This window comes from Tetrao urogallus (assembly GCF_951394365.1).
Source record: "Tetrao urogallus genome assembly, chromosome: 19".
Lineage (NCBI taxonomy): Eukaryota > Metazoa > Chordata > Aves > Galliformes > Phasianidae > Tetrao > Tetrao urogallus.
The window spans coordinates 3,665,143-3,690,225 of record NC_136832.1 but is presented as its reverse complement, the minus strand read 5'-3'; the positions used below and the strand labels follow the sequence as shown (position 1 = coordinate 3,690,225).

General features: G+C 51.2%; 1 protein-coding gene across 1 annotated transcript in view; it reads left to right on the top strand.

The window, feature by feature from the left end:
* Positions 1 to 25,083, top strand: part of ASTN2 (astrotactin 2) — a gene marked incomplete at both ends in the record, with an annotated part of 256,968 nt that overhangs the window by 30,168 nt on the left and 201,717 nt on the right. Inside the window, one exon of the mRNA XM_079544565.1 lies at positions 6,834 to 7,021. Within this exon, the coding sequence (XP_079400691.1) occupies positions 6,834 to 7,021 (188 nt within the window). The remainder of the gene's footprint in view (positions 1 to 6,833; positions 7,022 to 25,083) is intronic.

The following is a 25,083-nucleotide window of genomic DNA, read 5'->3' as shown; positions in this document are numbered from 1 at the left end:
GTTATAAAGATCTTGCCTAGTTGTAATCAAGCTCTGGGCGATGCTCGCCCCCAGAGTGCTGCTCCGTTGCTCCAGCGGTGCACTGTGCACACGTGTGGATGCTGTAAGTCAGCTGCAATGCTCGGCTTTCTGGTGGAGCCTCTTGGCTTTGCAATGCCCTTCGAGTCTCCCCAGCAGGCCCTGCTGCCCTTCCCTCCCACGGCAGCTTGCAGGGAGGAGCAGTTTGGGGATACAGAGCTGCCCCAACCCTGTGGACTGTGTGCTGCAGACATGGGCACTGCCTGGCTTGGGGCAGAGCATCCTGCCCAGGTCTAGCAGTTCCTTGCAGAGAGCTGAACTCCCAGCCTCCATGTCCCTTTTGTCTCGCATAACCCAGCCTTAGCACAGTCATGAGGCACTGCTGGAGAGCTTGTTACCTGCAGGAAGGCTTCCCCATTGGAGAGACGTGCACCGGTTTCTTTCATGGGGATTAATGGTTGAGTTATCAAAAAGGAAATGGTGCTTGTGCCTTTGAAATAGCAAAAGCCTCTTCAGACTATCAGCTATTCCCATTTATCAGCAGTATCTGCTTGGCTTTGTGTATGGCACTCAGTGAGAACTCAAAGCGTCCTTGTGATGTTGTTGTGAATCCATTGGGAGTAGGGGTGCAAAAAGGGCATAGGGCTGCAGCTCAACATCTGTACACCATCCCTCCTGCGGGCCTCCTCCATCTCTGGAGGGCACACGGGAGCAGCTGTGACGCTTGAAGTTGTGTTCCTTTGCCTTTTTGTGGGTGATGGCCATGTTGGCCAACTGGATGAGGAAGCTGCCCCCAGCATCTCTCCATCTCTGCTATTCTGGCACTGGTTTAGTGGGTATGGTGGCAATGTGTTGGCAGTTGGACTTGGTGATGTTAGTAATCTTTTCCAACCTCAATGATTCCATGATTCCCTTCTGGGCTCAGCGTTCCCCATCCAAGCAGCAGTGCCCTGCTGTGCCGAGCCACGTACCAGCTGTCTCCATAGGGCTGGTTTAACACGTAGCAGCACCATCTGCCTGTGTGCAGTTGGCTTCCATGGCTGGCCAGTGGGAGTCTCTGCTGACAAATAAAAATGGAATTGAATGGAAGGGAATTGAAAGTCAAAAGGGCCCTGTAATAATTTTAGACTGCCTGAGGCTCCGCGCTGAAGCCCTGGCATTATAAATAAGGATAATGGACTAAGGACTGAATTGCAATCAAAGCAACTGTAAGAAGGGGGAACGTACACGGAGCTTCCTTAAGGTGCGTGGAGGCTGATTGTGATCTGCAGGCAGTGAAGGCAGATCAATACCTGCTCGTGGCTTCCGTCAGCCTCTGCAGCCTTAGGTTAGAGGGGACGTGGGGGCTGCAGAGCCACTAGGAGGGGCTTAGGGTGCACGGTGGGAAGGGGCTGGCTCTGTCCTCATCGCTTGTCCCATGTCATCTCTTGGTCCTCAGCTCTGTCTGCATGGTGATGCAGGCTGCTGGCCTCCTGCTGTGCCTCACCATAATTGCGTCTGTCTGGAATATGCACTTTTTTAGAAAGAAAAGCACAGTGCACACATGAATGTTTATGAATTAATTTGGTGGGAGAGTGAGAAGAATCCCAATGTTCTGGTTGGGTTCACTGTGCCTGATGTCAACTGGAAGAGATCCACTGTTAGTGGGACAGCGAGAGCAGCACCAGGCTGTGGCACCTGTGTGTGCCACACGTTCATTGCACAGCTCTGGCCTGAAGGTGAAATGTGTTGGAGAGCCCTTTGCACACGTGTGTTTCTGCTGTACCCATGAGTTTGTAGCATGAGAGCTTTATTGGTAAATGTACGTCTTGAGGACCACAAGCTGGGGTGCAGACCTTCAGCAATTAAGAAACTGGGGGTGTGCTGGTCATGAGGGGTCCAGCTGGGGGATCCTTGGTGGTGGCTCAGCTGACTGTCAGCTGTTTGTCAGTTATCTATCAGTTGTCCATCAGAGCTGTTAACTATCTACCATCCCTATGCAATCTTTGAGGTGCCCGCTCTCCAGAACATACACGAACCCAGCTTCTCATTCTTCTTCTAGACAGCCCCAAAGCAACAAAATCCACCTCGCCTTGTGCTGGGCTCTGGCCCTTTGGTCCATCCAGCATCAGGAAGAGCAGAGGAGATGCTGAACTCGAGCTTTTACAGTGCTGAGGCTGTTGCCCATGGGCTCCCTCAGGACCAAGGCTCCCTGCTGTCCTCCTGCATCCACAGCAGCTCCCAGTCCCAGCCCTGGGGACGTGCTGTGCCGGAGCCACCCGTGGAGTTCCCTGCAGGTGCAGAGCATCTCATGCTTTGAAAAGAGATGATCAGAGGGAGCTTGTCAACCTTCTTAAACTTCTGAGCTTCTCTGTTCCTTTTTTTTTTTTACGACGTGCAGCTGTGTTTGTGTGTTGCCCTGGGGAGTACTGCGAGGGGAGCTGGTTTAGAAGGAAAGGAACATGTTAACATCGAGCAGAGGGAAAGGGGAAGAAATAATGAAGTGAGCTAATGATTGAGGAGGAAAAAAACCACCGAGTTGCTAACAAAAGACCCAAACCCTAAGAAGTGTGAAGGCCTGTTTGACTGCAGAATTGTCCCCTGGGGAGCAGGGGGAAGCCCCGTTACTGGAGTCATTTTGGAGCAAGTCTGCTATAATCTGCTCTGCAGGGAGCAATCGTGTGCTGGCAAGGGCGCTGGGGAGATCTCTGTTTATGACTTTGTGCATAATTTTGGTTCATTAGCATAAGTGGCAGTAGCTAGCAACCAGAGAATCTGTAAACCAGCACTTGGGCAGTGAGTGGTGGCTTTGGAGAGCACGAGCTGGGAAGAGCACGTGGCTGAAGGCAGGAGTGGTGCTGAGCATTAGGGTGAGGGATCCGGGGACCTTCTGCTTCTGTGGGTGCACCCAGCAGGTCTGGGGATGGGGAGGGCTGTGGGCTGGGCCTGGGGCACGGAGCAGGGGCGAAGGGCTCTAAGCAAAGTGGGTTGTTTTAATGATGACCTTCAAGGATGAAACAAAACGTCGGCAGTGGCGGTGGATTAGCAGAGAACAAGCCAATTAAATACAAAACACGCTTTGTGAAACTTGGTGGCAGATAAGGCAGGGCTGCAACCTCCCGAATAACCGATGAACGCTGAAGCATTGCATAAGGGCTGGCGGGGGGAGCTGCTGAATATTTCAAGCCTGGCAGCCTGCCTTGGAGAAGGCAGGGGTGAAAAGGCTATCAGCACACTTCGTGCCATCAGCCAGACAGCCAGGAGGAGGAGGAGGAGGAGGAGGAGGGGGAGGCAGAGCGCCTGGCAGCCGGGAGGCACGAAGTAACAATTCTCCAACTTTAATATCTGCTGTTTCATTTTATATTCATCACGTCAGCATAATCTGCTTTTATGGGAATCGTCTTGGTTCCCAACCAAGTGCGTTCAGGCCTTCTTGCTTTTAGGTTTGATTGTAATAAGAGCCGAAGACCTTCAAAATGTTTGTGCGTGAGGACTGTAGGAACGGCGGAGGAAAAATGGAATTACCAAATCGATTGGAAGGAGCCCTGCTGGGGTCCCACATCCCTCCCTGACCTGTCCTGGGTGGGTGGCTGTCCCGTTGCCATGAGCCGTTTGGGTTCTGAGCAGTGGGGGGGTTTTGTTTGGTAACTTTGATTTCCAAGGAAAACATGAAGCTGCAGCTTTATGGGACTCAGAGGAAGGGCAGAGAAGGAAAGTTGCTCTATGTGCTTTTTCTTATATCCAGAGCATTGTTAGCAGATGCCATCCATCCCCGGGGGCAGTCAGCATCATCGCCAACACAGGCAGGGCTGGATCTGTGGGTCAGCCTGACCATTTTCTCCCTGTTTCCCCCACAGAGCTGTGGCCATTGCTGCAGGACCGGCTTGAGCGCTGAATAGCTTGAGTTCTTGAATAGCTACAGACTACAAGTGCTTTTCCATTGCTGCCCATTTTGAACCCTCGCTGTATCTCATTCTATTTTAGTGCAGGAATGCCCTTAATTTGTTCCAAAAGTATTTGAAAGCTCTGATAACAGGCAATCTTGCTGCAGACTATTGCATTCCTGCTGATGGACGGCGTATCGCTGCTGTAACTGCCGTGTAGATAGCGGGGTGACAATGCGTGTCCGGCAAAACACAGGCAGTATAATATTCATGTCAAGTGCTCGAGGCCAAGAAACTTCCCCGCATTTGGATATTGAAGGGTTCAGCAGCTAAAAGGGCTCAAGAACATCTTTCTTGCTTTTTTTTTTCTTTTTTCTTTCTCTCCCCGAGCAGCAAATCTGCTGGAAGGCTCGCGGTGTTCTGGCAGTGCTAGGGGTGGTGATGGCCAGGTTTCTTGCATGGTGGGGTTCAGGGCTGGGGAGCATTCAGATATTTATAAATGTATGGTAAATGGCACCCGGCGTTCATCAGGAATTGCTTCGCTGCTGGGTTTTGCTTAACATTGCGAAATGAATGTTAAATTGAAGTTTCTACTTTTGGAAGAGACCTTTTGAACATGAAACAGGCTTATCTCCAGTCTAGGCTAAAATCCAAAAAATTGCCTGAATCTCAGAACTCCCCAGAAATGTTCTCTGTGATCCGTTTAAACACCCCATGCAAAAGGACGTGCGTGGAAAGGGAAGAAATTCGGAGGATTCTGGCTGCCCCTGGGGCTTTTCCCATGCCGCCGTGGTGTGGTGCAACGTTGGGAGTGGTGGTGGTTGGGTCCTGGCAGCACCACCTTGGGTCCCTGCTGTGCTCCAGGCAGTGCTGCTTCTGATGCTGTGACCATTTGGGAAGCTGCAGAGATGTGTGGGAAGAGTTCATGCCCCGTGAGCAGCAGTGCAGATCGCCCTGTGCCGTGGGTGACTGCACCTCTGAGCTGAGTTAGCGTGGCTTTAAATAAGGAGGACCCTCTCTTGTGATGCTTCTGTACCGTTCCCTCCTTGTCTCTGTAGGAGGGGTTGTGCTGTCTGTCCCAAAGCTGAGGCAGTGCTTCTGCTCCTCGATGTGACCTTTGTTGCAATTTTAATTAGACAGGTAGATGCTTGTCAGTGCTGAGCTTTAAAGTATTGGTGTGAAGACAGCTGTGGTTAAACAGCCCTGATATTGCCTTCTCCTTGTCCTTACTTTTACCACTGTAAGCGGCCCTCTGCTCTCATCTCTTTGCAGGTGAGATGGCCGTGTTCCTTTCCTTACTGTGCAGCCTGCACCAGCACCTGTCCTGAAGTGTGAGCCGCAGACCTGACGTGATTTGCAGGGCAAAGGCTGTGAGCAGCTCCTCTTGGTTCTGCTTTGCTCCAGCAAACAGCTATTTATATTAAAGGAGAGAAGGGATTATTAGGAGACGACTCGTTGCAATGACAAGAGATATGACAGTGAGTTCATCCATCCCCTCCAAAGTGTGAGCGTGGGCTCTTACGGATCCCATGCACGGTCAGGAGCTGTTTAGTTTTTTTCCTTTGAGTGCTCAGATGTGCGCAGAAATTGGGGATAACGACCAGTGCTGTGCTTGGGAGGCAGCACTAATGAGCACAGCCCTCGATGAGGTTCAGCTGGCAGCGTTGTGCCTGCAGTGTCATTAGTGAGATGCTGAATAAGGGGCTGGCAGCAGCAGGGTAACCTTGTCCTTGCCCCAGCCCCACTGAAGCCCCACAGCAGCAGTGGGGTGTTGCCGTCCCACAGCAGCAGCCCCATGGAGCCATCCCATGGCACGGTGGGGACTTGTCTGCTTTAATCTGTGGTTCAAAGCCTGGAGTCTGCTGCTGAACAGTGTGCTGGTTTCAGGGTTGGGAAGAAGTGTTTCCTGAAAAATATACTTTTGTTTTTGGGTCAGGAGGGATTGGTACGTGGGTCTGTAGAAGTGGAAGCACCTGGTCTTGTGACTCGTGGGGCTACCTGTGATCCAGCACCTTGAAGGACCTTGACCCAAACATTGCTGGGAGCTCTCAGGATGCCCTCAGCTGGCCTCACTTCATTGTTCCCACTCCAAGCTAGAGCTGGCAGTGCTTTTGCCCAGTAGCTTTCAGGAATACAGAATGCCGTGGCTGCTCCCTCCATTGGAACCACAGAATCGTTAAGGTTGGAAAACAGCTCTAAGATCACCAACTCCAACCCAACCCATCCCCACTGCACCCACTGACCATGTCCCTTGGTGCCACATCTCCACTCCTCTTAAAAACATCATTCTGAAGGTGTCACAACCCATTGAATTGGATGTGAGGTTGCTCTCCCCAAACAGAAGGGAATTGGGTTTGGGTTCCCCATGTTGTGACTGCCTGCTGACACCCCAAATCCAGTGACTCGGAGGACTGCCAGTGGGAACCTGACTTCTTTCCCATTGCTTGTATTGCAAATGGAACAACAAATGCAAAAAGAGAGGTGGTGGAAGGAGAAATATTGTGGCTTATTTAGCGGTAGTATTTTTTTTTTCTTTTCGGTTTTGGTTTGGCTGCCAAACTGACAAATCGGTTCTTTGCAGAGATCTGTTAAAAACTTGATAGGCAGCTGTGGAGCTGTCAGCACTCCTGTTCTGCTGCTGCTTGGCCAAGCCAGACGCAGCAGCTGCAGATCGGAGCTGCTGGGAGTGCTGAGCACAGAACTGCGCTTGCTTTTGATTGCATGGTGCCCAAATTGTCCCAGCTCCTCATTTGTCAGGTATGGTGCCGTGGTGGTGTTGGGTGGTGATGCTGCTGCTGTGCTGGGGTGTGTTAGGATGCTGTTATCCTGGCTTCCAGTCCCGAGATGGGAGATGTAGGTTAGATATTAGGAGGAAATTCTTTATGCAGGTGGTGGTGAAGCTCTGATGTCATAGAACAAACTGACCCTTGGTTGCATGTTTTGTCCCTGCAGAGATGTCGGGGACGGTGGCAGACATCTCGTTGGTGCACTGGAAGCAGCAGTGGTTGGAAAACGGCACCCTGTACTTCCATGTCTCCATGAGCAGCGCCGAGCAGCTCTCCCGGGCCACTCCTCCCAGCCTCCAGGAGCCTTCCGAGATCGTGGAGGAGCAGATGCACATCCTTCATATCTCCGTCATGGTGAGTGGGAGGGCATGGGGACAGTGGTGGTAAAGGACGGGCTGGAGAGTCCGATGTGCCTTGTCTTTGTCCCTTGTGCGTGTCCTCTCGTGCCTCCAGAGAGGGAGAGGTGTGTATGAAGGGGCCGGGAGGCAAAGTGGGGTTGGTCTTGTTTGAGAATGGAAGTGGGGTGGTGGGAATGTGGGAGTCCTCGAGCCTCTGCTGGCACCTGTCGGGGTGTTGGTGGAAATCTCCTTGGCCTTCATGTACACGCAAAGGCAAGATCATGGGTTGATTGCTATTTTTTGGAGTTACTGTAAGCTGAATTTCTTGTCTTGAGAAGTTGTGTTCTGCAGCACGATCCTCCTGCTTCAGAGGATCAGTCTGATGAGTGAAAACATGATCTCAGTGCTTTGAACGTTTCTTATCTTAGATTCTGGCTGTCACTAACACACTGTGTAAGTGTTCTGTGCCTTTTAAGGTGCTTAATTCAGTGACTTATGAGATGGTGGTCTAGAAGTTAGGCTTCTAGATCCCCAGAGCACTGTGTACCTGCACATCGCTTGCACAAATTGCATATGGGAATCCTGCAGCACCCCTCTGCACGAGGTGCATCTGTTTGTGTTTTACAGCCTGTGTGCCATTTCCATGCCGTCTGTTTTTTCATTTTGGAAGGCAGAGCAGAGGTGGCTTCGTGACTTTTTTTTTCCTGCTTGAACAAGCAGCTATTTGGCTTCTACAACCTAAATCTGGTGTTTTTTTTTCTGAGTGTCTCAACCCTTGTCAGCGAGGCTTTAGATTGGGCACTGAGTGCAAGTGAATGCAGAAAGAGGCTTTGCATTGAGGCTGTTGGATGAGAGAAGGCACGGTGTGATAGCAGGATGGCAGAAGGGGCAGGAGCTCAATGGGTTGGGCAGGGAATGCTTCTTACATCCTGCCACCAGTGTCAGTGTGATGGAATACTGGGGGGGAAAACAGTCGAGCTGGAATACTTAGAAAATAAGCCTGAAAAAAAACAGAAGAGAGAGAGAGAGCGAAGAATAAAGACAGCAAAACAGAAATTGGGGTGTGAAACCTTGAGCCCTGCTTGGCTGCAGTGGGCACGTATGTGTCAGGGCATCCTGTGCTGAGGTTGTCTAGATGAGGCTTTGCCATGCAGCACTGAACCCAATGGCATGGGAGCATCCATGGCTTTGGGTGACAGCTTCTAGATGAGCGAGGTGAGGACAGGAGAGAAACCAGAGTTCCTCCTGCACAGCAGCTGTAATTCTACTTTCTTTCCAAGTCCTGGTGCTGGGGACCTGCAGAGCTCCCTGGGCCAGGACTGCCCACCAGCAGAATGCTTTGCCCATCTCTTGGAAGATTCATGAACTTCTTTGAGTGAACCCAAGCCAAGGTTGGAGTTACTAGCAGAAGATAAATGCCTGTTGTGGGTTTCTCTCAAAACCACATGGATTTGTGTAGCTAAAGTAAAACTGCTTGGAAGTCTTTGTTTCTTGGATTAAATGCCATCCGTGTCCCAGAGCTTTGGGCTGCTTTCCCATACTATTACCTCCATCCCGACCCCAAGTCCTTGCATTCTGCAGAGCCCACTCTGCTGTGTGCCACCTGAATGCCCAGCTCTGCCCTCCCATGTCCTGCTTTGTGCCGTTCACTTGGCATGGCCGTGCCATCATTCCTCTGCATTCTGCCTCATGTCCCAGGGGCAGCTGTGACCCTCTCTGCATCTCTGCTCAAGCTCAAGGACATCTGTAACAGCACAATAATACCTTTTTTTTCCTTCTTTTTTTTTTCTTCTCACCATTTTGTCTTAATCTTTCCCCACTGAAACATAACACATTAATTACTGCAGTTAAAGGGAATTCAGTCTCCATTACTGTCTGCCACCCCTTTCCTCTTGGCTTGAGCAACTAAGATTTGTCTCCCAGATGAAAAGGGAAGAAAGGAAATATATATATAAATATATTTATGTAAATGCTAGATTTTATTTACTCTTTATTTTTTGTGCAGCGCCAAGTAGGAAGGAATCAATATTTTTGTCATTACATCTGTTGTGTTTTTCCCCATATTCTTAGCTGTTATTTGGGTTTAATTGTGTTGTTTCCTCTTGTGTGGAAGTAAATCTTATCTGTTTTGGATTAAAATTCAATGAAGGTCACAGCAGCTCGAAAACTTACCAGGCTGCAGCAATTAATGTTCATTTGGCTTTGATAAATTGGAATGTTCCCCACAATAGGACTGGAGTGGATTTCAGAAGCAATAATTCTTCCATTAACTCAATGATTCCCTGCATGATGGAGCGTCTTGTCACTGCTCTGTTTGTCGTCTGTCACTTTGAGGATCTGGGCATATGCCTGATATGATTTATCATGATTATTGGGGCTGCTTGTGTCAAAACATTTTAAACCACTAATTATTCCAGCCTTGTAAATTGCTGAATTTAGCAGAACATAAGATATATTTTTCTCCACCATATTATGCCTGTTCAGTTATTGTTGAGCATTGTTGTGGGCTGAGGCCCAGAGCCACATTTTCTAGTGGTTGCTGCAGCTGTGTGTGCAATTGCAGGATGCAGAGCCGTGGCATTGGTAGGATGGGCACATCTCACCTTGCTCTGAACCACCTGAACGGCTGAACTCCTTGGCAGCTCTGCGTTGCCCTTTGCTGTGCCCCTAAGATGGAGGTGCAGGGCTGGTGCCCATGGTGGGTGACACATGGGGACGGCCACCTCTCGCCTTCCCTGGATGGTAACACACCAGAGCCTCATTTCATCTCGTACCACCTCCCTGCGAGGGACTGTTGGGGTGTCTGGAATAAAGGTGACCAAATATCATCAAGCTGATCTTCGTTTTGTAACTTCCTGCTTTCTGCTGGCAGCAGTTAGCTGCTGGTTGCTCGGTTTCCCAGCAGATTTTTCAGCTCTTGTTTAGACAAGTTTCCTTTTTTTCTTCTTGATCTTACGCATCCCGACGTGTCCCTAATGATCAGCTGCTTGTGCTGTGCTCTGTCAGCTTCTAAGATGGGTATAAAGTGTGCTCCTAAACGCTTCCCTCTGATTGAGCATCCTGCTCTGAAGTGGAGCCGGGTGGGATGTGCAGCCCAATGCCTTCCTCCCATCACCAGGGTCAGAAGCACTGCATCTGTATCCAGGAGCTGGAGGGCTTTCAGGAACTGCTACCTCCTTCCTGAAGCTGCTTCTTTGCCATCGTCCATCCATCCTTAACCTCTCTTTTTCCCCTTTTCCTGTCAGGAATGCCACGACTCTGCCTCTCTGCACTGCCTGTGTATTGCAATGTATTGCAGTGTAGGGGCTGAGTGCTCTGGTGGCTGTGGGATGCTGCTGGAGCCTTGCAGTGTGCCTTGTTGATGGCAGCCAGCTCATTTGGAGAAGAATGGTGTAACATGAGTAATGAGGTAGTGAAGGAGGCACAACATCTGTGTCATCATTTCTGCACCAGGAGGTCAACCGGATTCATAAAACATGCACTTCCAGCTTGTGATATGTTTAGGAATTAATTAGGGTAGGGAAAAAAATTGCTGCAGCAGCAGATTTCCTTATCTGAAAGTTATTAAGCAGCTAAATTGATCTCCAATGAGCTGTTTGGTTTTTTTTTTTTTTTTATATTTTTAATAAAAAGAAAAGAGGAATAGAATCGGTGTAAATCTGTACGAGAATTGTGTCCCCCCCTCCTGCCCTGTGGGGTCAGGACAGCCAAGCTTTGCTGAGCTCTGATGGTCCTGCTAGGAGGTCCTGCATGCTGTCCCTATCCTTGGTCTGGTCCTGAGCTGTCTGAGGGTGCTGGTGGGGCTGTGGCTGTGTCTGCTGCCCATGAACCAACTCTTTCTGGTCTGGGACAGGCAGCCTCTGTCTTTTCTCCTCCACTCCACCTTTGCAGAGATGGGATAAAATGGGAACCAGAACCCCCTGTGTTAAAATATGTAACTGGAGTGCTTGATTTGCATCGCAGATAAAGTAAGGATGAATAAACACTCTTAGTTCATCCAAGCTGAGCAGCAAACCAACTTTCTGATGTCATCCCTAGGGCAATCCAAGTCGATATTAGGGGAAAAGCAGCCATGGGAGGGGCTGCTCCTTGCAGATGGCATTGAACGCGTGGGATGCATCTGCTGCCGTAGATATTTTTCATCTTCAGTATGCTGAAAAAGGAGAATAGTTGGAGGGGGAACAGCATGAGCTCGTGTTAGATAGGTGGTTGTTGTAAACAGAGGGTGCTTGAGCTTGGAGGGAGATGCTGAAGGGAGGAAACGAAGGAAAAGCATAGGGATTTTGGGGGAGGTGTGGTGAGAGTAGGATTAGTGCATGGCTGAGAACATGGGCAAAAGGGAAGGCACTGTGTGCCCTCACCCTGTCCATGTGCACCTCCATGCTGCTGAAATATCAAGTGTGTGTTCGTAGCGGGGTGCCCTGGTCTGTGCTTGGAGTTTGCAGGTCACAGAACCACAGAGTGGTTTGGGTTGGAAGGGCCCTTGAAGACCACTGAACTCCATCCTCTGCTGTGGGCTGGCTGCCCCCCAGCAGCTCAGGCTGCCCCAGGCCCCATCCACAGCCTTGGACACCTCCAGAAATGGGGCACCCACAGCTCTCTGGGCAGCCAGGTGGGGGAGAGGAAGGCACATCCCTGCCCCATATGGGCTCGCTGTGCCTCGTCTTGCCTTTTCCTCAAACTCGGTGTAATTTGCAGCTTTGCCTTCTCTCACTGGTTGTCCTTGCTTGGATATATGTGCAGCGCTGCTTCGAAATGCTCCTATCAGGTAAATGTTGTCAGCATCAGGAGCCGGCTCGTGTGGAGGTGAGCTGTGACAAACCTGATGCAGGATTGCTTTGAGATGTTTGGGAGAGATTTTTGTACAAAAGAAGGAATGTTTTGTTGGCAAATCTTGCGACCTGGAATAAGTCTTAATGACAGGATGAAACGCAATGTCTTATTTGTCCCAAGAAATATGATGTTTGCTTTCATTTGGAGCTTCTTTTTTTTTTTTTTTCCCCATTTAAAAATAAATTGGACTTAGTTTCACACGGCAGCGTTGCAAAGTGAAAAGGCAGAGCGCTTTGTGCTCAGGAAAGTGTCAGAGTGAAATGTTTCTCCTCTTCAGCACTTTCCATATCCTCCCCACAACGCTTTCGTCTCAGCTGATGTGAAACTGTCTGAGCAGATAAACCATTTGTAGAACATCTTGCCAGGCTCTTTTTTTGAGTAACTGCAGCTAAACCATGGGTGAAAAATATTTGATGAACGGCCATCAGCAGCTGCATCACCCAGGAAGCTGGGATTGGTTGGAAATAAACCCAAACCTGAGTCTGGGTTCCGTTGGGAAGGGATGCTCCAAAACGTGCTGATGCGAAGCAGTGGAAGAAGCTCATCCATGGGTGATTTTTCTGATTGTTGCAGGGCTGCTAATATAGCTGAGAACTTCTTTGAGGGGAAAAAATGTGTGCGTGCATGCCTGGATCTGCTGCAGGAATTGGGCACAATTCCCACTGGTGTAATTGGGAGCAGCATGGGCCATGCGTGGTTATTTTTACCTGTCCTGCTCCCGCTCTGCCTCCCCCGCATCCCCCCAGACAGCAGGACCCAGCTCTTTTTTAGCCTTTGCAAGGTCTCTGTGGTGTGCAGCAAAGAAAATAAACTAATGGTGCTTATTCTAAAAATCCAATTACCTAAAACCACAGGAAAATAATGATTTCTAAGGGAGAGGCGTGAGCTGGGAGCGGGTGCTGGTTCAGCCTGGAGAAGAGAAGGCTCTGGGGGAGCTGAGAGAGCAGTTTGTTGGTATCTGATGGGGCTGTTAGGAGGAAGGGGACTGATTGTGGGGCTGTTGCGACGGGACAAGGGGACGTGATTTCAGACTAAAAGAGGGGAGATTTAGGTTGGATATAAGGAAAAAGCTTCTTTTGGTAAGGGCGGTGAGGCACTGCACAGGTTGCACAGAGAGGTGGTGCTGCCCCGTCCCTGCAGACGGCCAAGGTCAGGCTGTTGGGGCTCAGAACACTGATGGAGCTGTGGATGTCCCTGTGCACTGCAGGGAGTGAGACCAGGTGGCCTTTAAGGGTCCCTTGCAACTCAAACCATTCAGTGATTTTGTGACTACCCCGAGCCCAGCTTTCCTTGCTGCACCAGACTTGGAGGATTTGGGGTGAAACCATCGTGCCGATGGCAGCAATTGCAGAGAGAGCTGCTGGGGAGCGTGGAGCAGCTGACAAGGTGAAATGCTGCTGCAAACACTGGGGAGGTCTGGGAGAATGGTTGAGCTCCAGAGAAAACAGGGAGCACTGTGGTGGGGTACAGGTGTGTCAGAGCTGGGTGCATTCGGGACATATGGTCGTATGGATGCTGTCTCTCATGGCATTTTAGGACCCTGTGAGACCTGGGGTGCTGCATGCTGCTTTTGGGGATCTCTGAGCTGATGGAGGGGCTGTGCTGCTGGTCACAGTCACCTGTGGTGTGGGGTTGGGAAAGACAAGACCAGCTTGCAAATTGCAAACAAAGGGCACGGTAGCTGCAAGGCTTCCAAAAACAAACAGAAATGAAGTGAAAGCTACACATACATCAACCTACAGCTGGAAATGGTGCCAGAGGCTCATCTGGCTTCACAGTATCAAGTAAACGAGCTGCAAGGTACCTCTCAGCTTTGTGGCTGAGGGCTGGTTATGGAGGTGTGGGGTTGACCTTACCATAGGGTACTGCTTGGGTTTGGGGTGCCTCACCCAGGACCTGCAATGGGTTTGGGTGAAATGCAGACCCTCAGAGATGCTTGCCCCATCGCCTCGTGCTGGCCACGTTTCCCTCAGCAAAACAAGCCGTGTGCTTTGTTTCTTTGCTTTTTCCCTTTTTAAAAGGCCACTTTTCAATCCTTTGTGCTCTCCCTCCTTGGCATGCAGGGCCTCGAAGGGGAGGGAGCCCTCAGCCAAGCTCTCCATCACATGTCCCTTGTTTTGCTGTGTTATTTTTTCTCCACTGCTGCCCTTGCCAATGAAAGGACATTGTAGAGCTGCTGAGACTGGCAGGGGCTGGGACGCTGCCTGCCAATAGCCTCAGTGTCTGAAAGGGCTTAGGAAATATGAGCTCTAAATTAGTTCCCAAATTTTCCTCTTTTTCTCTGCTAAAAGAGCCCTGTGGAGCCTCCCCAGCACCTCCTGCATGAGGGGCTTTACCCAGAGAGCATGGGGACACCAAGGGGACCCTCGGAGCATCCCATGAGAGGAAGGGGCAAACGATGGGCATCTGCCCTGGCTGTTCCCCCCTCCCTTCATGGCTTTACAATGCTGCCTTGGCAAGTGCCTTCAGGTCCTCAGCTGCGATGCTGAAAGAGTGGGAGGGGAAGTGTGTGGCTGCCCGGAGGCAGTCGAGAGCTGCAGAGTATCCAGAGCTTCCTTGGGGCTGTGAGATGGCCTGAACTTCCAGGAGCTGTGGGGTGCCTCAACCTCCATAGGGCTGTAGAGTGCTTAAAGTTTCCTGGGGCTCCAAACCATCCCTAAAAGGGCCCTGAAAGGTCCCTGTGGCTTTGCTGTAGGGAGGAAGGAGAGCCTGCAGCCCTGAGTGCCAGCAGGGCGCATGGAGGGAGCTGGAGCTGTGCATGGTAGCCTTGGGCACCAACATTCTACCTGCTTTCTCAGTGGTACCTTAGGAAACAGCAAAGGAAAATTCCACTTCCAGAGGCACCTGCTGTCATCTTTCTCAGGGCTCAGGCTCCTGCTCTCTCCTCTCTCTGTGCCTTGCAGCCAGCTCTGAAGCAGAAGCAACACTCTCTGCCAACCTAACGATTAGCCTTTCCGCTAATGACCCACGAGCTGTGTCCAAAATAAATGAGCCCAACCTGCTCATCTTATTAGCCAAATGATTGTGAAGAAGGGGAAATATCTGCAAAAAATTGCTTAGGCAGCTGGAATTTGGAAGTGTGATGGAGTCAGTGCTTGAAGCATGGAGAGGAGTGGATGAGTCGTGCATCTCCAGAGCTGTTCCTCTCCTGGAGGAGCCCTGTGTTCTTGGGGCGTTCCTGCTCCCTCCTTTGCTCGCTGGGCTCCTGGGGTCATGGTGCTGATGCACTCATGCTGGGTTGGTGCAAACTTCACCTTGTTGGGTTTGTAAGGTGGATGTCTCAGGGCTCGGGCTGTTTCCTTCAGCCTTCCTCTAGCTGTGTTGCTTCTCTGTAGCTGTAACATAAGCCCTCATTGGCATGGAAGCTCAGGGAGGTGCACACATGCAGCCTGGTGTTCCCTTCAGCCAGATGTTATTTGCTTTGCAGGTGAGGGGTTGCACCGTGGTGCAACTTATTCTGTGGTCATTCCCAAAGCTGAGAAGCTTTGCAGTTACTGACTACACCAGAGTTTTCCTGCATTTTTGGGTTTCCTTCTGCTTTGCAAAGTTCTGGGGCTCTGGTTTCCCCTCCTGGAATGAGCAGCCACTTGCATGGTTTTGCTGAAGCAAGCTGATGGCCTGACCTGCTCCTCAGCGAAGGAAATATGAGAGAGGGAATCTGGAAACATGGGAAAATCCCTTCTACTTTGGCACAGCCCTTTGTGTCAGGCAGCAGTTCTGGGTCTGGGTCAGGATTGCAGCTCATGCAAAAGCCAATAACATGTCACCTTCAGGGGCTCTCCATATGTCCTTCAGCACTCTGGGCTGCCATGCAGACCCTTTGCACCTGGCAGACTGGGTGGGATGGATCATCATGCTGCCATGCCTGGGCTGAGGTGCTGGCAGCCATCCCTTCCCTTGCTGTCCATTCCCAGTGGTGCACAAGGAGGTGTGTGCAGTTGGGGAAAGCACTTATGGCTTCTTAACCCCCTGCAGTGGTTTGGGCTGGGAGATGGCATTTGTCTGGCCACAGAAATAGAAATGCATCCTACAGCAACATGTGGGGCTCTGGCTGTAAAGGACCAATCGTCTGCCACCTGTAAATAGGGAGTGTGGGAGCACAAAAGGCTTTGCAACGTTGTGGCCTGGTAGTGGTGGTGGGGAAGGGCTCTGGGGTCTGAAAGCATAACCAAGTCAGCCCCAGGACTGGCCCTGCAGCCAGTGTTTAGTAGCAGAGAAAAATGTCCTTGTTGCCTTGTCCCCTGTCCAAGCAGGAGACCTGGCTGATGATGCTGAGGTCTTCCTGCTCCATCCAGCACCCAGCGTGCCCACCATATGCTCCCTGACATCAGCACTGCACCTTGTCCTGTGGGCTCCTTCCGTTGTACATAGGCTTAAATTGTGCCTTGGGCTTCTTTCTTCCTTTCCTAACCGGTAAGGGAATTGCTAATTGTACGGTTTTGTTCTGAGGAGTTTCAGATTGAAATGATTATCTGTGTTGGAGAACATCCTGACAGTGCAAAATCCTTCAGACAGGCAGTGGATAACCCACGGCTGATTGTGCTCATCGATGCCTCTCTCTGCACTGACCCATCCTGCAGAGCTGCCTCTGCTCCCCCTGCTTTGGCACCTGGTGCACACGGAGCTTCACCCCGAGAGGGCTCAGTGCCAGCTCACAGGTGTCATTTCAAAGTCACTTCTGTAAGCAAGTTTGTCAGGTTTATGCTGACGTGGTTTCGCTGGTTTAGGACTGAAGGGTTGTTTTTGAGAGTGGAAATTGTTTTCTCAGTGCTCCAACCTCACATCCATGCATAACCCACGATGGCACCAATACCCATTGAAATGCTCCAGTGAGCGATGGATCTCCGTAGGGCTTCTCTGGATGAGGATTCCTTTCCCATAGCATCTCAGCGGCGGAATATGGAGGATATGGAGACATCATTAAATCCATCCCTGTGCCCCGAGCGGGATTAATAAACCCCTGTCACCGATGATGGATGTTCCCCTATCCTGTTCTGCACTGCTGCTCGGCCCTGCGGGTGGATGGAGGTTTGGGGTTGGGCTGCAGCTGACCCAGGAGGACAGCACTGATGGTGACAAACAGCGCTGCCTCCCAGCACGCTGCCTGCAGCTCGACTTCGCTCCTATTTCAGTGCGATTTTACACCGTTTGCACGGATTTAAATAAGCAGGTGGTTGGAAGGGATTGATTGAGATCTTCTCCCTGTAAATATTTTGCTCCCGGGGTTTAACAGCCCCAGTGCTCCCTGCAGTGCTGTGTGTGTCCTTGGCCCACGGAATGGGCTGCGTGCAGCTGGCTGCTGCAGGATGTGCTCCTCCTTTCCTTCAGTGTGAAAGCCCCCGTGCAGCCCAGCCCTGCTCTGTGTGGGCATTAGCAGGGTGTAGCTTTGCCTGCCGCTGCTCTTGGGACAGGCTCTCCTCTCCTCGTGCCGCCGGGGCTATTACAGTAAATTGCCAGATGCAATTGCTTGGCCATCTCATAGATTTGTATCTCAAGTGTCCTCTGGAAAGGGAGCCCTCAGGTGATGCTGGGAATGTTAAAATGATAAATCCGCTTCTTCCCAGTGCCCTTCTGCAGAACAGAAGTTGTACCGGTGTGCGAGCAGCTCCGTGTCTGCTGCAGGGCAGGGGCAGAGAGCAGCTGAGCCTTGTTGCTTGTCTGTTCCCTCAGCTGCTCCCCACAGCACTGTGCTCAGACCCCTCACAGCTCTGCTGTCTGTCTCTGGGCACGCTGCAGGGCCTCTCTGCCTTCCTTATGGTGCGGGACCCAACACCAAACAACAGCACTTGAGGTGCAGCCAGATGTGACAAAATAGGGGTTAATCCACCAGCAATATGGAAGACCTTGAAATGTTTAGAGCAGATGATAGAAAAAGAAGTTGTTCAGCACGCCCTGGGTTGGCACCATAGCATCCCATCCTGCTTCACCCACTGCCACGTGCCACCAGTGGCTGAATGGGCACTGCCTTCCTTCACAGGTGCTGCAGTTACACTGGTGACACCATGTCAAAACTGGCCAGCAGCAGCAATATGTACATGGGGCTGGGAGGGGGTATGAGCCTGTTATTATCCATTTACCCAGATATCCCAGCTAATCAGCTTTCAGATGGGGAGAATTAATTGCTTTCATTCATAGTGCCGAGCAGGTTTAATTGAAATGAATCCTTTCCTCTTTTCACATGGCCACTTCCTCAGAGGCTGCAGCGTGGAGCTCTGCCTGGCTGCCTGCTTGCAGCAAGGCTGGGCAACACAGCCCTCAAATTGTCCCCAGGAGTGCAGGGCAATGTGGGCCACAGAGTTTGACATGGAGCTCAGTGTGCCTGCTGCTCAAGGGGAGGTGATGGATGGATATGAGGTGGCTTTGCTCTGCTGTCCCCAAATTCGGGGCACAGTGGGGACAAAGCTGCAGCAGCACATTACTGTGCTGGCAGCACAAGGCAGGCAGGGACAGAGCTGTCACTGTGTCCTCAAGCCACGCTGCTACCTCTCCTCCTCCCCACTCTGCTGCTGTCTCTGCCCAGGCAGCGCTGGGCAGGCTGAAACTCAGCTTCCCTTAATTAAAGGTCTGTCTCCTCATCACAAGGACGTGGCTGTAATTAGAGCTGGATGCAAAGACTGCTCTGCACTGCATGGGAGCACAAGTGACAGCTCGCCCTGGTGAGCATCCCCCTCAGGTGGCACCAGCTACAGGGTGTCTCTGAGCTGCCCCTCCAGGTCCCTTCCTCCAAGCCATGCTGCAGAACAAGTTTGCTTGCTGTGGGCTCAGAAACAGTAACAGGTTTGCAGATGGGGTGCTCTAAATCCAGACCTGTTGAGCAGATCACTGCTCAGCACTCAGCCCGTCTGCAGATGCAAGCATCTCGATGCCTGCCCAGCTCCTGTAGCATCCCATAGGGGGAAGAGGCATGTCGGAACAGGGGAAAGGTGTGGGCAGAAGCTGTGATTTCTGCCTTGTCCTTTGCTGGGTTGCAGAGCACAGTCGGATGCTGTGGTTGCTGTGTGTGGGGTTTGTGTCCCTGCTGCAGTGCCTGAGCTCCCAACAAAGCAGCGGTGGCGCTTGGAGCAGAGCAGTGCTTTGTGCTGCCTCTGTTCAGAAAGATGCTCGTTATGCTGAAATATTTGCACTTAAAGAAAACTGCCTGACCATATTTACACAATAGGCTGGATCGTTCCCAAAGCAGCTGCCAGCTGTTGGCTCAGTCATAAACCTTTAACAAACCCCACGGGCAGCGAAGGGAGCTCGTTCTTTCCTTCCCTACGCGCAAAAAAGCATCTTCCCATCAGCTCTCAGCTCTGTAAGTTTTCAAGTGTCCGTAAATAAACCGCAGAATCTTTCACAATCCTCCCATGTCTCATTGCTTTGTCCCATGTGTGGGGAGAAGTGACAGCGTGCCCCAATGCAGTGCACCTGGAGGCAGTGGGGACCCAAGGCACAGCGCTGGGCCAAGTGCAGGGCGCATCCCAGCTCTCCTTCCCCATTGCTGATGGATTTCTCAGGATACAAACAGCAGTGATCCTAAGACGTCCTCCACTGTAACCCTGCTCTGTGATGCTGAATTTTTCCCCCTTCTTTGCTACCTTCTCTGGACGAGTGTGCAGGAGCTGGCAGCCCCATGGAGCTGGCTGGCTAATTGAGCAGAAGCGCTGTTGTAACGTGCCACTCACAGGCACTTGGAAGCTGGAGGCACAATGTGAGTTGTGTTAATGTTCCCTCATCCGGAGATGTGCATCTCTTATTAGATTAATTTTTTTTAATATATGCAGAATATACAGTGGGAGCGGTATTAATTTGCACTAATGGTTGTGAGATCCAGCGAGAATTAACCGCGTTTTTTTTTGTAAATGAGTGGGAAGTGGATAAACACAATTATTACAAAAACAAAAAAGGCGCTGTTTGCTGCAATGGTACATGGTACTCATTTATCTGACAAGTGTTCTTTACTTTTAATTATATTCCATCACTTGCTAGCAAATGCTCTGCTGGTAGATGCTGTAATAATCCGAGTCGTGCGAGGGCTCACTGTGGTGCGGGGGGTTTGGTTGGAGGGGTGGCAGTGTGGATGGTAGGAGCTGCAAGCAGTGGGGATGCTGAGGTTTGGTTGGCCTTGCAGAGGGGCTGGAAGCAGCCATGGTTTGCTGCATGGCTCCTGAAGGATGGGTGAGCTTGCCCACATCTCTCCTTCTCTGTTGCACCACTCCGGGCTGTTTGCTGTGCCTGACACCAGCGCTGCTTGATGCACTGGGGTGAGGGCTGGTTTCTCTTTTCTGAAGCTCAAGGAGGGAAGGTTTAGATTGGATGTCTGGGGGAAGTTCTTCACAGACAGAGTGGTGAGTTGCTGGAACAGGCTGCACAGAGAGGCTGTGGGTGTCCCTGGAGGTGTTCAAGACTGAGTTGAACGGGGCCCTGGGCAGCCTGGTCTAGTGTCAGATCTGGAGGTTGCTTGGCCCTGCCTGTGCCAGGGGAGTTGGGACTCGATGATCCTTGGGGTCTCTTCCAACTCAAGCCATTCTATGATTCTCCATCAGGTGCCTCAATGCTGTGTGGTTTTTCGGGGGGAGAAGGCGCATGCTTGGGCAGAAGCTGTGGGAGCAGCAGTTGAAGCTTGGGTGCAGTAAAATCGTAGGATCGCAGAATGGCTTGTGTTGGAATCATAGAATCATGGGATCACCGAGCCGTTAAGGTTGGAAATGACCTCTAAGATCACCAAGTCCAACCCCAAGCCACCCCACCATGCCTACTGACCACATCCCCATGGTTCTGGAACACCTCCAGGGACCCCATCACTCCCTGGGCAGCTGTGCCACTGCATTATCGCTCTGTAAGAGAAGAAATGTTTCCTAATATCCAACCTGAACCTTAAAGCCCATCCAGTCCATATCCCTGCCGTGTGCTGGGTGCCAGAACAGGCCAGCTGAAGAGCAGGAAGCAGCACACCCTGACTGGCCCATTATCCAGGTTCTCTGCCAGGCCTTGGGATGTGCCGTGTGGTCACCCAGCAGCCCAGGACACAGAATGCTGGAAGAAGCCCACCGGACGTCCCCTTAGCGCAGGGGATGTGGTGGCCCTTCCTTTGAAAGCTTTCCCGTTGATCCTTAGCTCAAGTGGCTTTTTTTTCCCCTCCGCTTTATAATCTGACTAAAACACAACTCGCTGAGCAGGTCTCGGTGAGCCGAGCAGGAGGAGCACGTGAGCATCACTCAGCAGGGAAAGGGCTGGGGAGCTCCGAGCCTTTGTGTTTCTCAGCGATTTGCTCAGTCTGCCTGCATTAGGGAAACGCCAGATCTCATGCATTTTAAAATCTTCCCTCTCCGAGGGCAGGCCCTGGGTTAGCAGGTCAGCCCAGCTAGGTGAGCCGTTTAGAGCGCATTAAAACCACAATTTATGCAATCTGCGCTCAAGTGTTAGGAAGAGCTGGCAATCAGGTGCTTAATAAAATCACCTACAGCCCTCCTCTTTTGGCTCGCTGGAAATAAATGCCTTTTGTACATGATAAAAATGGATTAGGAGTCATTTGGAGTTGTTATCCGGGCGTGGGGCACGCGGGCATGCGGTGCCATTGGGGCAGTGCTGGGGGAGCGTTCCATCTGCCAGCACTGGAGCATCTCCCGCGTGCCTGAGCTGATTGGCAGCTCCACTCCTTCTTTTTGTTTCTGTTCCCGAATGGAACTGCAAAACAAAATTCAGTGTGGCTTGGAGAAAAAAAAAAGTAAAATTATATGGAAATGTGACTTTTTTCTGACTCTTTTTTTTTTTTTAATGTGGAAGAGTCAGAGATTTTAAAGTTATGGTTCCCACAGCAACTGTAACTCTCATCTCTTGTACCTCTGCGATGCTTTGCAGGACTGTGTGTGCTATTAGATTTATGCCCAATGTGTTTATGTACAGCATAGCAAGCAGCATGCAAAGACGCATGGGCTGGCAGAGCGATGCTGCGGGAACAGCAGGGCCAGATCCTGCACTGACCTGTGCCATGGAAGCATGGAGTCACTGGGGGTGAGATCACTCTGAGATCATCCAGTCCAGCTGTCCATCTACCCCCACCATTCCCCATGCCCACTGATCACACCTCTGGTGTGGTGATCCCACCCCTCCCCGGGCAGTACCAGCGCATCACCACTTTTTCTGAGCAGAAATGTTTCCTAATAAACAACGTGAGCCTCCCCTGGCACCAGTGGGACAGGGGGTTTCTGATCCCAGGCTGTGCTGCTTGCACTGAGTTTGGAGGGAATGGGGGTCCTGATGGAGCACAAGCCTCTGCCTGGTGGAATGATGTTCACAGGATCTCCATCCTGCAGTTCGCCATCACTTTGAGTTAAATTAATTAGAAATCTGTTAGTTGGAACTACAGCTCAGCAAAAACCTGGTGCAAGTGTTTGCTGCATCTGATCCTTGAAGTTGCTTTATTACAGCTTTGGGCCTGGAGAGGTTTGGGCATCCAGGTGTGAAGTTGGTCTGTGCTGCAGCATCCTCCCTGCTTTGGTGCATCTGCATTGAGCTGGAATGGGGTGAAAAGGCTGGAAGAGACTGGGGTGGAAGAGGTGCTGGAGGGCTGCATAACTCGTGATGAAACATAGGAAGGACAAAGTGAGGAGATCATAGAATCATAGAATGGCTTGGGTTGGAAGGGACCCCAAGGATCATCAAATTCCAACCCCCCTGGCAGAGGCAGGGCCATCAACTTCCAGATCTGGCACTAGAGCAGACTGCCCAGGGCTCCATCCAACCTGGTCTTGAATACCTTCAGGGACAGATTGAAGGACCAGAAGGGGCTGTGGGGTCTTGTTGGACCTCAGGGCTTCCCTGGAGCCTTTTATTTCTCACTGGAGTAAAGCATAACTTTTCTGAAAGCATCTAGCATTGGTATTAAAAAAAAATAAAAAATAAAACTTGACAGTGATGGATAATCCACTACAACCCGTGGTAAATAGTTCTGGTGTTTAATTACCTGTACTGTCAGGAAGGGAAGAAAGGAAAAACTACAGTGTGGAGAGCTTGGAAGGACTGCATGGCCATCACTTGGCTCACAGCACAGCCCCTGTATGAGGTCAAGAGTTGGTTTGGGGAGGTGCTTGGAGGGGCTCTCACTGTTGAAGGGGTGCTCAGCACTGTGGGAAGGTCCATGGGAGCTCATTGCCCTGCAGTCAGCAGTTCTGCAGCCCACATCATTTATAAAAGCAGAACCAGAGAGTGGTGGAGTCAACCATCCCTGTAGGTGTTGAGCACACGTGGAGATGTGGCACTGAGGGATGCGGTCGGTGGGCATGGTGGGGTGGGTTGGTGGCTGGGCTGGATGATTTTACAGATCAGTTCCAACCTTAATGACTCTGTGACTTGGCAGGGTCTGCAGGTAGCTTCCCCCAGCAGTTTTCCTTTGGTGCTTACCATATAAATCACACCCTTGCTGCTTTCCACCTTCACCTGAGCCGTATTCCTGTGTTTGACCGCAAAGTTTTGCAGTGCTGCCCATGCCCTCTCCTCCCTCGTGCCACATCCTTAGCAGGACCAACCCCATTCCCCTCTTTGCTGTGCTCCCACCACCATGGCTGTATACCTGGGATGTGTCCACATCCCCACAGTGTCCGGGGTGTCACAGCTGCATGCAACCCGGGGCTCACGGGAGAGCAGTGGGGGGGAAGGACATTACGCAGGAGAATATGCATGTTCACAGCTCACAGGATTAAAGGCCCATGTTCTTATCACTGCAGAACAGAGTATTATAAATCCAGCCTTAGCATACCAAATCCCCTCGCGGCTCGGCCATTGTTTGGGAATATTAAAAAGCTCTGAGACAGAAATAATCAGTTTTCGAATGACACATTGTCAAATAAAACATTTCTCATATTATCCCTTCCTTCCCCTTTCTCTCTCCCGCTCCCTCAGTTGGATAATTTAACATGAAAAATAGATTAAAATGAGGCTGGTTTGAATGCCTCCTAAGTTTGACTTTTCTTTCCCCGGGAAGCTCTCCCTGCGTGTGCACGGCGCTCTGACAAGCGGCTGTGATGCGGGGTCAGGGATGTGGGCAGAGCATGAAACTGAGCTGCTCATGAACGCCAGGGATTGGCACAGTTCCTGGGCACGTGGACCTGACCCAGAGCCACCCAGCGTACAGCAGGGCCGTGAGGCTGAGCACGGGGCAGCAAGTAGTGTGGTAGAGCCCCGCTGCGTTCCATGTGCAAGCTGAATTGGGAAAGTCAAACTAAGCAATGTCATCCCAAACCCTCCAGCCAGGCTCCCATTAGTGTCAGTTAGTGGAGGCAGAGGGCAGAGCAGCAGGATCCTCCTGCAGTACTGTCCACTGCCACCACCAACACCATCCCCCTGCATCCCCTGAGCTCCATCCCCAGCACACTCACTTCCCACGCCGCCTCTTTACAGATGATCCTCCCTCTGCACGGCGCAGTGCTTTGTATTGTGTGCAGAAGACATATTTGCATGTCTTCACGCTGCTCTTGCATGCTCTGTAAGGTTCCCAGCTATGGCAATCTTTGTGCCAAACAGATGCCTGCCCTGCCCCAGCTGCTGCATGTCACGCTGCAAAGCATCAGTTGCTCACACTGCTCCTGATTTACGTGCTTTGCTCATCTGCCGTGGGGTAACATTGCTTTGGTGCTGCAGAGAGATGGATTTCCCCAAGGTGGGGGAATGCACAGCTCCTGCTGTGTTTGTGTCGGTCTCCAGAGCAGGCAGGGCTGCCCCATAGAGGAGGCCACTTCCATGGAGACGTTGGTATGAAGGAAGTTTGTGCTTTTAGGTAATGATCTATGATTTTGATCATAGAATCATAGAATCATGTAAGATCACCATATCCAACCCCAACCCACCCCCACCATGCCCTCTGACCACGTCCCTCAGTGTCACATCTCCAAGTGTGTTGAACACTTCTAGGGATGGTGAGCCTACTGCCTCCCTGCAGAGCTTGTTCCAATACCTGACCACTCTTTCTGAGATAAAATGTTTTCCTAATATCCAGGCCGAACCTCCCCAGCTTTCTTGCCTTTCTCTGGACGCACTCCAGGGCCTCAGTGTTCTTGTAGTAAAAGGCCCAAAACCGAACACAGCATTTGAGATTCAGTCCCACCAGTGCCAGTCACAGGACAATCACCTCCCTGTTCTGCTGGCTGCACTATTGCTGACAGGATGCCATTGGCTTTTTTGGCCACCTGGGCATGCTGCTGGCTCATTTAATTAGGAGGTGTGGGAAGAGAGAGCTTGGCATTGAAGGTTGTGGTCTGGGATAGGGTG